This window comes from Danio aesculapii, chromosome 19 (genome assembly GCF_903798145.1).
Source record: "Danio aesculapii chromosome 19, fDanAes4.1, whole genome shotgun sequence".
Lineage (NCBI taxonomy): Eukaryota > Metazoa > Chordata > Actinopteri > Cypriniformes > Danionidae > Danio > Danio aesculapii.
The window spans coordinates 9,205,706-9,221,330 of record NC_079453.1 but is presented as its reverse complement, the minus strand read 5'-3'; the positions used below and the strand labels follow the sequence as shown (position 1 = coordinate 9,221,330).

General features: G+C 35.3%; 1 protein-coding gene across 2 annotated transcripts in view; it reads right to left on the bottom strand.

The window, feature by feature from the left end:
- The window catches only part of mindy1 (MINDY lysine 48 deubiquitinase 1), a 28,048-nt gene that overhangs the window by 10,168 nt on the left and 2,255 nt on the right, over window positions 1-15,625 (bottom strand). The window contains exons 2-7 of one of the 2 annotated variants that reach the window (XM_056479989.1): window positions 15,369-15,619; window positions 14,624-15,247; window positions 11,334-11,391; window positions 5,574-5,638; window positions 3,058-3,216; window positions 2,882-2,984 (exon numbers count right to left, since the gene is read on the bottom strand). In XM_056479989.1, the coding sequence (XP_056335964.1) occupies window positions 2,882-2,984; window positions 3,058-3,216; window positions 5,574-5,638; window positions 11,334-11,391; window positions 14,624-15,229 (991 nt within the window). In that variant the 5' untranslated portion in view covers window positions 15,230-15,247; window positions 15,369-15,619. Of the gene's footprint in view, window positions 1-2,881; window positions 2,985-3,057; window positions 3,217-5,573; window positions 5,639-11,333; window positions 11,392-14,623; window positions 15,620-15,625 lie in introns of both variants that reach the window. The other variant, XM_056479988.1, reaches the window with a different exon arrangement.

Here is a 15,625-nt window from a genome sequence, read left to right as displayed (position 1 = left end):
CAACATAAAAACGGTGGACCAATTCGAGCAGTTTTCAGATCGACCGCAACTTGCGGACAACAAAGTGCGGTCCCCCCGTCCACCGAATTGATTTGATTGACAGTTGCGTATTAACATGTATCCATAGTAACGCGTATAATCATATCAACAAGACAGGACGTGCGCAAAGCAGCCAGTAATAAAAGTTCTGTTCAGTTCGCTAGGATCATCAATCATCATCAAATGTGATCAAGAGTGAGATTTACAAGTTTAAAATGTTTTAAAACAGTGCATGTGTGTAATGAATTACAGCGATTTACTTCAGATTCACTTCATCAGCACAGCCGCGTGTCAGAACAATTATAAAGGAAGACGCTTCAATCCCGGTTTGTGGACGTTAAATCAGGTTTATTTTGAACATTAACATAACAGATATCCATACAGCAGCGGAGGTTAACCTGTATCCTGTCACATTTGCGTGCAAAAAGAGTGCAAAGCTAAACGCACGCAATATCTGTGTGTGTGCGTGTATCTGTGTGTGTGCGTGAACTTTGTAATGACATTGTGTGTGACTCCCCATTGCAACTCCACAAAAAATGCATCAAATACTCATTGGGAAAGTTCTTACTGTAGTATTTCTCACAAATTTACGTGAGATCTTCTTCCTTTATGTCTGTCTGTTGTCTGACACAGCCGAGGGAGGAGATTAAGGCACGCAGAAAGGTACATGGAAACGGTGGCTGTGACGGACTAGCCTTAAAGGCGCAGTACACAAAAAACACTACCTGCTGCACAGAGCTATAAAATAGAAACTTCTGAAAGGTATAATAAATTATCTGATAGGTGTTTTGAGCTGAAACTTTACAGGCACATTCTGGAGACACAAAAGACTCATATTAAATCTGGAAAAAGGGGCCTAGGTGCCCTTTAAAGTCTACGTTACATTTTAACATATTTTTCAATTTAAAGAATCTTGAAAAATTAGCCTAGTGGTTAAGACTAAAAAATGTTTATCCAATTAAATAGTGTCGGGCCGACGTTTCGCATAATTCTGATAAGCAGCTCAAACTGTCTGTCAGCAAATGCAGATTTGATCTACTGCGCACCTGTTTACACGCAGATCCGCCGATTCCACCTAGCCTGCTTTACTGAGGTGAAGTTGGTTTTGTATTCACATTGGTTCATTTTTGAACAATGACAACCTGTGACAGGCTCCCTATATTGTTTACCATGCTAATCTGAATATTTAGTCAGAAATGCGCGCGCTCGTATTTCAGGAGGCTTGGCTTTGGACGGCAGGGGTGGGACTGTGTTTCAGAGATTTATGCTAGCCGGTTAGCATTGTCGTAAATCCCTTACTGCACCTTAAAGTGTGTCGAGCCAGAGATGTTTATGATGACCTGAATAGGCATGGCACAATAACCGGTTTCAAGGTTTAATCGCAGTTTGGAAAAGTCAAGGTTTTAAAACCGAAAAATGTCAAATTTTAAAACCGAAAAAAGGTAGGTTTTTTTATGTGTTGTAAAGAAGTCTGTGCATTGAAACTAATGAAGATAGCAGAAGACAATGATTTATCAAATTATTTATATGGATCTTTTTGAAAAGTATCAATTTGGTACAGGTATTGTAAAAAAAAGAAAAAAAAAAAAAAGAAAAAAACATACCTAACCCCAGTTGTGATTAAATTTTAGAAAACCAAACAACCACTTTCTTATCTTATTTTAAGTTCTGCAGGACTTCCTCAGCACACATAAATACAGTGATATAAACAGTAATAACTCATCAGTTTTACCATAACCATACAGCCTTCGGAAACATATTCAACAATCGAATCAACAATATAAACCAAACTCCTCCAGCCCAACTGCAATGTTGCCATTATTTATGAGCAGCCAATAAAGACCACAGACAGATATTCTAATATAAAAATGGACATTTTCCAAGTCTATCTGTGTTTTAATCAGGTTAAAACACCTATACAGTTGAAGTCAGAATTATCCCCCCCTTTGAATTTGTTTTTATTTTTTAAACATTTCCCAAATTATGTTAACGGAGCAAGGAAATTTTCACAGGATGTCTGATAATATTTTTTTTTCTGGAGAAAGTTTATTTGTTTTATTTCAGCAAGAATAAAAGCTGTTTTTATTTTTTTTTTAAATCCAATTAAGGTCAAAATTATTAGCCCCTTTAAGCTATATGTTTTTTCGATAGTCTACAGAACAAACCATCATTATACAATAACTTGCCTAATTACCCTAACCTGCCCATTTAACCTAATTAAGCCTTTATATGTCACTTTAAGCTGTATAGAAGTATCTTGAAAAATATCTATAAAATATTATTTTCTGTCATCATGGCAAAGATAAAATAAATCAGTTATTAGAAATGAGTTATTAAAACTATTATGTTTAGAAATGTGTTGAAAAAATCAGCTCTCTGTTAAAAAAACATGGGGAAAAAAAAATAAACGGGGGCTAATAATTCAAGGGGTTTAATAATTTTGACTTCACCTATATGTTTGACACAGTTAGTGACGTTATGTTAGAGTATAATTGTTGTTTTGAGATTGTAAGCAGAGCGGCTTACAAACTACTATGCGAGTGTTGAAGCTGGCTTCTGCTTTATGAAAATGCAAACTATCTTCAGTAAGCGCTCTTTGATTGAATCTCTGACTCTAGCCTTTTTCATCTGACAGACTGGTCATTTTTGGGTTAAAACTGTTGGTTCCCCCACACTAAACTATTACTGACTTACATGCACAGGTTTTTGTCAGAAGTAAGACTGGAATTACTGATGACTAATATCAGGACATTCAAAACTATTTCTTCCTGCACTATTATGATCTCTGAAATGTGGAAAAGCATAATAGGCCTCTTATATGTTGAAACTGGACATAATGTACCTTCGCTGACTTGACTGCTGTCTGTCGAGTGCTTGAACTCAATGATCTTCTCCACAAGCTGGTTGTAGCTGAGTTTGCCGACTGCAGATACTACCTCAGGACTCTGGAGAACAATGGAGTGATTGAGTGTTTAGTCCTGAATGCATACATAAATTCACACTGTTTTGCTGACGTACCTGCGGGTCGACGAGCCAGCCGTGGTAAAGCGGGACGTCGAGCAAATCAAAGACGATGCATTCAGGCGTGTACTCGAAATCAGACACGCCAGTGAAACGCACGTTCACATCCAGACCCGTCGACAACTTTGGCAGCACGGCCATCGCGTCGCTCATGTTCTGTGAGAGGAATGAGAAATATGTTCAAAGATAAAGTCTGAAAATGCTGTGAGTGGTGGTTTCAGGGTTATTTATCATGGTCGTGTTGTTGACGCCACCGTTTTTTAGGTCAAGTGGAAAAAAGTTGTATAAATGGAAACTTGGATAAGAGGAAGAAAGACTTGTATTTATCACACAACACTGTGTATTCTGTCTATAGTTGACCAAAGCTACAGTCATATCACACTGCATCCCAAGACCGATTATTCACTGAAGCTAAGCAGGGCTGAGCCTGGTCAGTACCTGAATGGGAGACCACATGGGAAAACTAGGTTGCTGTTAGAAGTGGTGTTAGAGAGGCCAGCAGGGGGCGCTCAACCTGCGGTCTGTTTGAGTCCTAATGCCCGAGTATAGCGAAGAGGACACTGTACTCTCAGTGAGTACCGTCTTTCGGATGAGACGGTAAACCGAAGAAAAACTACTCAAAAGTTTGAGTTGATAATTTTATTATTTAATTTAGATTTTTGAGGAAATCACAAAATAATTTATATTTTCAGGAATATTTGATTATATTTGCAAAAATATTCAAAAGTTTAAGTTGATAATAAAGTTGATAATACGTTTTATGTCCACCAGGACGGCATTTATTGTATTAAACATACAGTAAAACAGAAATAATGTGAAATAGTGAATTTTGTGAAATCTGTTTTAGTCTTCTTTTTTAAAATAAACCAATCAAACGTTTGAGTCGATATATTTTTTATGTTCACCAGGGTGGCCTTAATTTGATCAAAAAGTAAAATTGTGAAATATTTTTATATATATTTTTTTTATTTAAACAGTTTATTTGCCTAATATTTTTGTGGAAAACATTAAATATTTTGTCTGGAATAATTGATTATATTTGTTTTGTTTTCTAATATTTCAAAGTCGATGATGAGTCGATAATACTTTTTATGTTTACCATTTATTTGGCTTTTATTTTTCAAACGGTTGCATAATATTTTTGTGGAAACCAATGAATGTTTCATTAATATTTAATAAGCAGAAAGTCCAAAAGCACAGCATTCATTAAAACACAACTCTTTTGTAACATTGTAAAAGCCTTACCATCATTTTTTTTAACAAATTAATGACATGCCTGCTGAATAAATACACTTAAATCTTCCAAAACAACAACAACACAGAAACTATTTCTATTTTTCCAGTTCTTAAAACAAGCCAACTGCAGACTATATATGACACATCTTTTTAGCAAAGCATTTAATTTGTGATCATCATTGTCACTTTTATACTATTTGTAATATTTTGCTTATTTATTCTTCTTTATTGTTTTATTATTGCGATGTGACTTCTGGCTTCTTTCAGGGATTTTATGCAAGCTTGTAATTCTCTGCATTTTTTATTTATTATTGTATATCTTGTGGCACTTTGAGTTTAAGAAAAGCGTACATAAATAAAATGTATCATTATTATTATACAGTTGAAGTCAGAATTATTAGCCCCCCTTTGAATTATTATTATTTTTTTTTATATTTCCCAAATGATGTTAATGGAGCAAGGAAATTTCCACAGTATGTCTGATTATATTTTTTCTTCTGGAGAAAGTTGTTTGTTTTATTTTGGCTAGAATAAAAGTTGTTCTTAATTTTTTAAAATCCATTTTATGGTCAAAATTATTAGCCCCTTTAAGCCATATTTTGTTTCGATAGTCTACAGAACAAACCATCATTATAAACTAACCTGCCTAATTACCCTAACCTGCCTAGTTAACCTAATTAACCCAGTTAAGCCTTTAAATGTCACTTTAAGCTGTATAGAAGTGTCTTGAAAATATCTATCAAATATTATTTACTGTCATCATGGCAAAGATAAAATAAATCAGTTATTAGAGATGAGTTATTAAAACATGTTTCAAAATGTGTTGAAAAAATCTTCTCTCCGTTAAACAGAAAATTGGGGGGAAAAATAAACAGGGGGGCTAATAATTCTGACTTCGACTGTATATTTTTAAATAATATTAAGAAGAACTGAAGTGTGCACACTACAGCCATTTCAGAAACCGCTTAAACGATGAGCTTGAATTATTCCATCGAATCTATTTTCCAATCAAGTGAAAATAAAAATTCATGAAAAAAAGGCAACAGTAAACAAACAAACAAAAGGATGCTTTGAATTTGAGCATCTTGCTAAGCACAAACACACACTGTAATCATTGGAATTGTTAATGAAGCATCACAAGCGTTCATTCACAGACTGAAGGCCTCTTCCACAGTGTCTGCTTGTAGGTTTCCAGCTTAACATGCTAATCAAATCCATCAGACATATGTGCTATAGATCTGTGCCTGTTACACTCGTTCTCCCACAAGGCTCTTTACCTGCTGGAAATTGAGCTCCATGCCCTCCGCTTTCTCTCTGGGCTTGATGGACAGCACACATTCACCTGAAACCACAAAACACAATCGCGCTTTTAGATTGATATCGCTTTGTGAATTGACTGCATATTCGTATAGTTTGCCAAAGCACTTCTGCTTTATGTCTCAATCACTCAACTACATAATAATATCCTCAGATACTAATCTTTCCAGCTATGAATTAATAAAAACGAGATACACAGTAGCTCCAAAAATTGTTTAGTCACACTTAAAGGGATAGTTCACCCAAAAATAAAGATTTACTCACTATTTACTCAGGCTCAAGAGCTTACGAACCATAACTTTTTAATGTTGTGGGAAAAACAAATACTATGGAAGTTAATGTTACCAGATTCCAACATTTTTCACAATATCTTCCTTTGTGTTTAACAAGAATGACACACACTCACCGGTCACTTTATTAGGTACACCTGGGTTGGACCCCTTTTGCCTTCAGAACTACCTTAATCTTTCGTGGCATAGATTCAACAAAGTACTGGAAATAGTCTTCAGAGATTGTGGTCCATATTGACATGATAGCATCATGCAGTTGCTGCAGATTTGTCGGCTGCACATCCATGATGCGAACCTCCTGTTCCACCACATCCTTAAAGAGGCTCTATTGGATTGGGTTCTGGTGACTGTGGAGGCCATTTGAGTACAATGAACTCATTATCATGTTCAAGAAACCAGTCTGAGATGATTCGCGCTTTATGATATGGCATGTTATCCTGCTGGAAGTAGCCATCAGAAGATGGCGACACTGTGGTCATAAAGGGATGAACATGGTCAGCAACAATACTATAGGTAGGCTGTGGCATTGACAAGATGCTCAATTGGTACTAATGTGTATCCAAAGTGTGCCAAGAAAATATCCCCCACATCATTACACCACCATCACCAGTCTGAATCGTTGACACGAGGCAGGATGGATCCATGCTTTCATGTTGTTGACGCCAAATTCTGACCCTACCATCTGAATGTCGCAGCAGAAATCGAGACTCATCAGACCAGGCAACGTTTTTCCAATCTTCTATTGTGCAAATTTGGTCAGCCTGGGCAAATTGTAGCCTCAGTTTCCTGTTCTTAGCTGACAGGAGTGGCACCCGGTGTGGTCTTCTGCTGCGAACATGTTGTGCATTCAGAGATGCTCTTCTGCAGACCTCGGTTGTAACGAGTGGTTATTTGTGTTACTGTTGCCTTTCTTGCAGCTTGACCCAGTCTGGCCATGCTCCTCTGACTTTAACAAGGCATTTGCGCCCACAGAACTGCCACTCACTGGATATTTACTCTTTTTCGGACCATTCTCTTTAAATCCTAGAGATGGTTGTGCTTGAAAATCCCAGTAGATCAGCAGTTCCTGAAATACTCAAACCAGCTCGTCTGGCACTAACAACCAAGCCACGTTCAAAGTCACTTAAATCATCTTTCTTCCTCATTCTGATGCTTGTGTTGAACTGCAGCAGATCGTCTTGACCATGTCTACATGCCTTAATGCATTGAGTTGCTGCCACGTGATTGGCTGATTAGAAATTTCCGTTAACGAGCAGTTGTACAGGTGTACCTAATAAAGTAGCCAGTGAGTGTATTTGAATGGTGATTAAATGGTGACAATTTTCATTTACTCACTATTTACTCAGCCTCAAGTGGTAGCAAACCTTTATTTTTTTTACTTTTGTGGGAAAAACAACTACTATAGAAGTTAATGGCTACTACTTTCCAACATTTTTCAAAATATCTTCTTTTGTGTTTAACGAGTGAGACAATTGAATGGCAAGTAAATGATGACACTTTTCATTTTTAGGTGAACTGTCCCTTTAAATTGTCTGAATATCAGTGCATTTAAGAGGTGTAAGAATATAAATATGAATATTATATTTTACATTTTGTACTGACACCAGGTTAATAGACATTTTTAAATCAGGAATGTAAAACTTTATGGTTCTTTAAACTGAAATGTTAGTCTTTACACGTGACTTAGGTGCAAGCATTTTCAGACTTTTTTTCAGTATCTCTTGTGTAAAAGCAACCCTGCACCCACAGCTGAAATGAGGAGTTGTGGTTGAACAACAAGGACCAAACTCCCTAATAGGGCAAATTAGCATAAGAGAGCAATCCATAAAATGCAAATGGCAGTGTAGAGTTCTGTGTGTGTTTCTTATGACTGTGTAAATTATTTCTCTGTGCTTTTACAGCAACTATCACAGCCATGTCAAGCACAAAATGGGCAAGACTCACTAAATAATAGAACAAATTCCAGTAAATTGACGTCAAACAACCTTTGTAGTGCGTTATGGCAGTTTAAGTGTTTTTCCTCCATTCATTTTTTAAAAAGCTGTACAATTTTTCTTGCTAGAGAACAGAATTTAATGATTTACTTTATATGAATAAATAAAAAAAAACAATCAGGTTTGGCATGTTATAAATTTCTAATTAATTAAATGTAATAAATTTCATTATGTGCAGACTAATCTAAGGGATAGTTCACCCAAAAATTAAAATATCCTCATCATTTATCATCATTCACATATTTTCCCTTTTTTTACAGATAAGTTTTTAATTTTATGTGTTAAATAGATAAGCCCCAGTATTGATACATGTATTTTTGCCTTCAATTTTCATAGTGTGTGCTAACTTTTTTATACCAAAAGTACAACAGTCTCCTTATTGTGCAAATTGATCAATATGCATGATTCATTTTAAACACTTTCCACCCATGCAATCTCCATTTATAGCGACAGTTCAACCAAAGACGAAAAGATGAGTTTCTTCTGTTGAACACAAAAGAAGATATTCTGAAGAATGAGCCATTGACTTCTATAGTAGGGCTGCACGATATTAGAAAAATCTGGCATTGCGATATTTTGTATTACTGCGATATGAATTTCATTTAACTAGACGTCTTAAATAGCTCTATTTTATAATTTATCTGCATAAATGTTAATAAATTACAAGCAAGATAAACAGCAAGGGCCCTATCATACACCCGGCGAAATGAGGCACAAGACTATTTGTTGTTATTTTCAGACCAGTGCAGCAGTAATTCTCACGTTTTGTGCCACGTTGTTTAAATAGCAAATCCATTTGCGCCACTTTGTGGACTCATGAGTGTTCCAGTCTAAAAAGTAGGTGTGTTAAGGCGCATTGTTGGTGCGTTGCTATTTTGAGGAACTGAAATAGACCACGCCATTGACCAAGTAAAAGCTGATCTAAAGTCCAGCGCAGAGTGCGTTAGTTATGCGCCTATGCTGGTCCAAACGCTTACACATTGCTTAATACACACCATTTACAGCAATACACAAATATCTTTACATATGAAAAAAATTCAAGGATTAAAACATAACAAAAATTATTATTTTCTACATGAATATAAAAGCCTCCATGCCTTCTTCGCCTCAGGGGGCTTTTCAGGTTGTTTATGACAATTTGCATTTGCATAATGTTATTATTATTAGCAGTATTATTCATTATACGCATATTTATATTTGTTTTAATAAAAACAAGCTTAGATTTGTCCACCTGTCGGGTTTTGGACCATATGGGGCATAACAACAGGATGTGTGTTTGGATATAAATCAGTTTTTTGACAACACTACATTATTATTGTTTGCTGGAAATTAGAACTGAATTTAGATATAGTTTTGAAACAAATCTTTGTGCTTAACAAACGAAATTAAATATGTAGGCTAGTGGATTTTCAATGGATGAAATACCGTTTCCTTATCCACGAAAGTAAAGGAGTAAAGTAAAGAGTAAAAGTAAAGTAAAGAGAAAGTAAAGAGGCTGAATGGAGGAGGCTCGTTTTTTATCCTCGCGATACTGATGGTCTGTGTCAGGATAAAAAAATTATTCCAAGACTCAGGAAGATTCATTATAAAAGATTTAATGTTCTTGCAGCAAAAGAATACAGAAGGAACACAAGAGGTTCCGTTTTGGTTGCTCCAAGGGCAGTCCTTTGAGTCCAGTTTATATACAGGCATACAGATGAAGTATTGTCTTTAATCATTGGTCTAAACCAGGGGTAGGGAATCTATGGCTCGGGAGCCACATGTGGCTCTTTGACCAAAAATATGTGGCTCTCCAGCTGTCTCCCTTCAATGAAAAATTTAAACTGTCACTAAAAATCAGTTTCCTTTTGAAAATACGATTAAATTTACCTTTTTATTGTATATTTTTACAGCAAAATGAATAAGAATAAAAGGACGTTTCAACCAATGCGCTGTGGACTAACTTGAATCACGACACCAATAAAAGGCATGCCATTTACATTTCGATGGTAACCTTGCGCCATAAAATTCAAACAACGTTCATGAGTGGTGAAAAGAAAGAAATTCTACAAATTGTCCTTTAATAATACATGGGCTTGCATAACATTTGATGCTTCATATATATCCCTAATGGCTCTTTAAAAAAATGCATTTGAAAAAAAATTCGAAATGGCTCTTTGCTGAAAAAAGGTTCCTGACCCCTGGTCTAAACAGCGTGTTTGGTAGAAACCTATTGATCATATAATCAAATCATTGTCAGCACAATATTCTTGCAACTGGCACATTCCAACCATTCAACTGACTGAAACTACAGTTGAGCATGTGATTATATCAAGAAGCACATGCATTTACCTTTAACTTAGGGTTCCTTTAAAAGTATACATATATAAAAAGAATATAAATAGAATATATGGAAATGAATAAAATTAATTTATCCAACAGTCTGTTCAACTGTTTTCTCACCAGTGAAGTGTTCAGTTTTTCCACTTACAAAGTCCATCATGTAAATAGCAAATGTGCCATGGCGTGAAGCAACTGACTCTTAAGGGGAATGCGAGATGTGACTCTGATTGGTGAAATGCACTGTATTTTCAAAACACACCCAAAACTCATTAAGAGAATAAGCACAACCCTGTTAGACCATGCGCCAGGGCGTAAAACTGTATTTTTCCATCCTTAAAATAAGTAGATTCGGACAGGCCCTTAATGCTTTTGCGTCATGAGCTTTAGACTTTGAGCTTAGATCGTAATATAGCACGGTCATCATTGTATGGATAATCAAAAATAAATATATTTAATAATATCTTTATCTTTTAATCTTTCATAAATAATGTAATTATGGGATGTGACTATTGCATATACACACATCGATGCTTAAACAATATATCGTTCAGCCCTATTCCATAGTATATTTTATTCCAACTACAGATATCAATGCTGCTATTTCCCCAACATTCTCCAAAATCTTATTTTGTGTTCAACAGAAGAAAGAAATTTATAAAAGATTAGAATGTGAGTAAATAATGAGATAAAATCAGCCACAAGAATGACTCTCCACACCTTTTTCACCGCATATCTTTACAGTCGTTTTTAGGTGCCGTTTAATTGTTTGCATTGAAACAAGCTGTTAGTAAATCTGGCCCCTGGACGAGTAAAAGATTCAACCCACCGTAGGGTCGAAAGGTATTACCGCCGCGTCCTTGAACAAAGCAGCTGCTAAATAACTACTTACACAAAGGGCAGAGACTTAATGGTATAATCCGTGATTGAGGTGCCATTATTGGGACTGAAACACAAATGTTTTCACACAGTGACCACAGCAGCCATCTGTTTCCAGCCATTACCAGTACAGCTCCTTAATTCAATCCAGTGCATTAGTAAGAGAGTCATGCTGTAACTCATGCTTTACTGTAATGGGAAATAGATACTGCATGTTTAGAGCTGTAAAACATCTTACCGAGGTGAGCCATCAGTTCTTCTGTGGTGACCACTTCTGTCTGAGCTGGCAGCTTCACCTGAACAATAAACACAGACTTCATATTATTGGTCACAAGGATACATGCACTTTTTGTTGCTTGTTCAAACTACTTATGTAAAATGAGCTGAAACAACACAGTTCTTGAGATTTTGTTAAGACAACTTGCCTGACAAACGTTTTGTCACCTATCCAAGTTTTAGTAACAACAAAAAATAACTTGACTTCTAGTTGATCATTTGGTATCAGAAGTGGCTTATATGAAAGGCAAAGGGCTCTAGATTACGCTTATTCTACCAAAATAAACTATGATCATGTCTTAACTTTTATTTATATATTTAGAACAGTAAGGTCTGACTTTGCTTAGACAAAAGTCTTGTCACATAACAGAAATAATGTACAGTATAGAATATAAAGTCATGGTGCAGTGGAAGAAGAATGAATATTGTGTTTGACTCCCATGAGCTTGGAGGACTGCATCCATACATCTCTGCAATGACTCAAATAACTTATTAATAAAGTCATCCGGAATGGCAAAGAAAGCGTTCTTGTAGGACTCCCAGAGTTCGTCAAGACTCTTTGGATTCATCTTCAATGCCTCCTCCTTGATTTTCCTAGACATGCTCAATAATGTTCATGTCTGGTGACTGGGCTGGCCAATCCTGGAGCACCTTGACGTTCTTTGCTTTCAGGAACTTTGATGTGGAGGCTGAAGTATGAGAAGGAGCGCTATCCTGCTGAAGAATTTGCCCTCTCCTGTCTTGATATGCAGACTGTTGATGTTGTCATCCACTCTGCAGATCTCTCGCATGCCCCCATACTGAATGGAGGATACTGAATTTTTTCTTCACCAAACCTGACAGATTTCTCTGAGAATCTTGGGTCGATGCAGGTTCCAATAAATCTTCTGCAGTATTTGTGATGATTGGGATGCAGTTCAACATCAGAAAAATCGGCCTTCTGTCACTTTTCCAAATGATCAACTAGAAGTCAAGTTATTATTTTTTGTTTTTACAACTGGGATCGACGACAAGAGAAGTATAAATGTTTTATGTTCAATCCACTTAAATTTGTAAAAACTAATAATGTTAACTTAATTCCTTAATGTTGTCCCAACACAAATTGATTGTGTGGAAGCCAGCATTTTTCACAGTCAACTAAAAATAATGAGTTCTGCCGCTTGTTCAAACTACTTATTTACAATGAGTTGAAACAACACAATTCTTAAGTTTTTTTATGTTCAATCCACTTGAATTTGTAAAGATAATTAAGTTAATTTAATTTGTGTTGGAACAACATGAAAGAATTGTGTGGAAGCAATCATTTTTTAGTGCATGCAAAGTAAAAGCATATAGTTGACCTTTCTTTAAAAAGTGAGTAAACCCATTGTTTTAAAGTGATTAGTTGACCTGACTTTAAAAAATTGAGTAAACATACTGCCTTAAATTTATTAAGTAAACAAACTATGAGCATAATTATAAAAATTAAGTTATCTCAACTTTAAAATTATAATGGGTGTATTCACTTTTTTAAGTGAAGTCAATTAGCCACTTTTAAGGTAACGCGTTTACTTACTTTTATTAAAATCAAGTAACTAATTGCTTTTTATTCAATTCAAGTTTATTTTTATAGTAATACTTTGTATAGTATAATAATTATCATTCCAAGGCAGCTTTATTATATTGCAGTTAAATCAGCAAGTTAAGGTGTTGACACAGTGGACAGTAAAGTAGTCAAATATGTACAGTTAACCTGTAGTTGTACAATATATTGTGTACTTAAAAAAAAAAGAAAGAAATTTTTACAGTCAAATAATTTAATTTAAATGTGAAAACAATGTAAAAGATTTACAGTGTAAACAATTTGTGCACTTGAAATTCACACACAAAACTTCTGCTTTTAGTCAGGACACACCCTTAACTACTTTTTTTTCTCTGAAAAATGTCACAACAGTTTTTCTTTTTCCTGAATGTGTTATCAGTGTTATACTGTAAGCTGAAATCGTGTTTACACAGTAACACACAGGAACAGATAAGGAGAACTATGAATCTATTACTAGGCCAATGAAGTTTTGAAGTTTAGCTAAATATCTGTTAAATTGTTGCAGAGCAATTGGATTTTTCAGTATATATTAGAAAATTGAAGAAGTATATTACAATTTTATATATGCATGCACTACTGTTCAAGTTAGGGGTAGATGTTTTTAAAAGAACATTTATTTATAAAAAGTTTCATCTATAGTATTTTTTTGCTATGTAACATTATACACAGTTTACTGTTAATTGTAATTAAATTTAATGCATTTATTCTAAATAAAAATATGAAATTCTTTTTTATTTACCAACTCATTTCTATCTATAGGTATAAATCTTGTAGTAGAAACTTTTTTTATTCAATAATGTTATCTTCTAAATATTATTCTATTATAATAATCCATCATTTTTTAACAGTGACAGAAACGTACCGTATGTTTTGGTTTAAAGTTAAAATTCATCAGGCAAAAAAAAAGTGTGTGTGTGCATATATATATATATATATATATATATATATATATATATATATATATATATATATATATATATATATATATATATATATATATTAGGGCAGCACAATATATAGTTTCAGCATCGATAATACAATGCAATGTGCAAGTCTGCAATAATCACATTGAAGGTATCTGCAATGTAGTTGGGATTATAGTTATAGTTGACCAGACATTACAGTTAACAACACAGTGGAGTCATTTGATATTTTAACCTTAGAGTGAAAGTTTATCATTTGCGTGTGTTTTTAAGACCTGACTGTGAGAATTTGAAGCAATTTTAAGCCATTTGGGCACAATAAATGAAACGTTTGTAGCTTAATGATTAATTGTACATTATATGATTATTTACTTATAATGATGGTGTTATTTTTATTATTATACTGTGATTATTTCATTTCTGCTTCAGAATAGTGTTTGACTCCCCAGAAAATCAAATAATTCTTAATAATTCTGACGTTAACTATATATAGCATAAGATATACATACAATAAAACAATTACTTTTTCAATTTGTGGCATCTTTCACATCAGTAAAAGAATCAGTAAAGGACAAATAACATGCTTAATTTAAAATAAGGTCAATTTTAAAATTATTCATTTAAAAAAAGTGTAATTTAACTCTTCCTAACCTAAGCAAACACCATCCAACATGTTTGTTTTGCACCATATGTTTCAACTCAACAGCTTGTCAATGATGATGAGCAGGTCAACCTAAATGGCTTTACCTTCCAGCGCAGCAGCAGGATGTTCATGATGGCGATCAGAGGGCAGGGTCCGTTCTCGCTCTGCGTGATTACAGCAGTCTTCTTCTCCTTCCAGGTAATCCACTTGACAAAATAATACGCCGGCATGCTCGGCTCTGCAGGCCTCATGGCCCCAGCAACGGCCCCTTCATTTTCCTGAACGGGGACTTGGTTTCCATCCCGAGCAGATTTAACCGAGCTCACCGGCCCATCCAGAGGAACACCATTGGTCTCCTCGGAAAACTCCAGACTGGCCATGGAGAAACTGGGCGTCGCTTCTGATTGGCTGGGCGTGTAGGATTGGCTGTTGATGACTTCTGATTCATCTTGGCTTTTACTGGTCACCGATGCAGATGAAGCTGCTTTTGCGTCGTCTTCAAGAGAAGCTATGGTTGTAGGAGGATCTTTACATGATGCAAGGTCATCTTTTATTTGAGAAACACTTGCAGAGGATTCCTCAGTGTTGGGGATGGCCTCTTTTTGTGGTTTAGCTTGCTCCAAGTCCTCATTTTTAGTAATATTTAACTGCTGTCCTTCAGAAAAGCCTTTAATCTCACCGTCAATGGTGTCTGCGCAAGAATCTGCCATGACCTGACAGCTCAGAGACTATTAAATTGAAGTTAAAATAGCAAAAATACAGATTCAAAAGTCTTTTTTAGTTGCTTATAAAATAAATAAGAGCAAGATCTGGCAGTGAGTGTTTACTTTCTGTACAAATAAACCTTACTTCATGTTCCGGAGATTTCTGTAGGAGTCACTTATTTGGTTTCTTATTAAAAGCGCTTGTGCCAAAAAGCTTGAAATATTATAAGAGTTCCTTCATAAGTTAAAACTGCAGTACTTCCTTGCCTTCATGCCACATCCATCACTGGTATGCGGAGCACAAAACTGTTGGAGAGGCGTTTTTCTTTTTCACCACACCTCTGTCTTGATTTTAGTTTCTCAATTCTGCGAAGAGCTGAGTCACAGGGAGGCTTTCTGTGG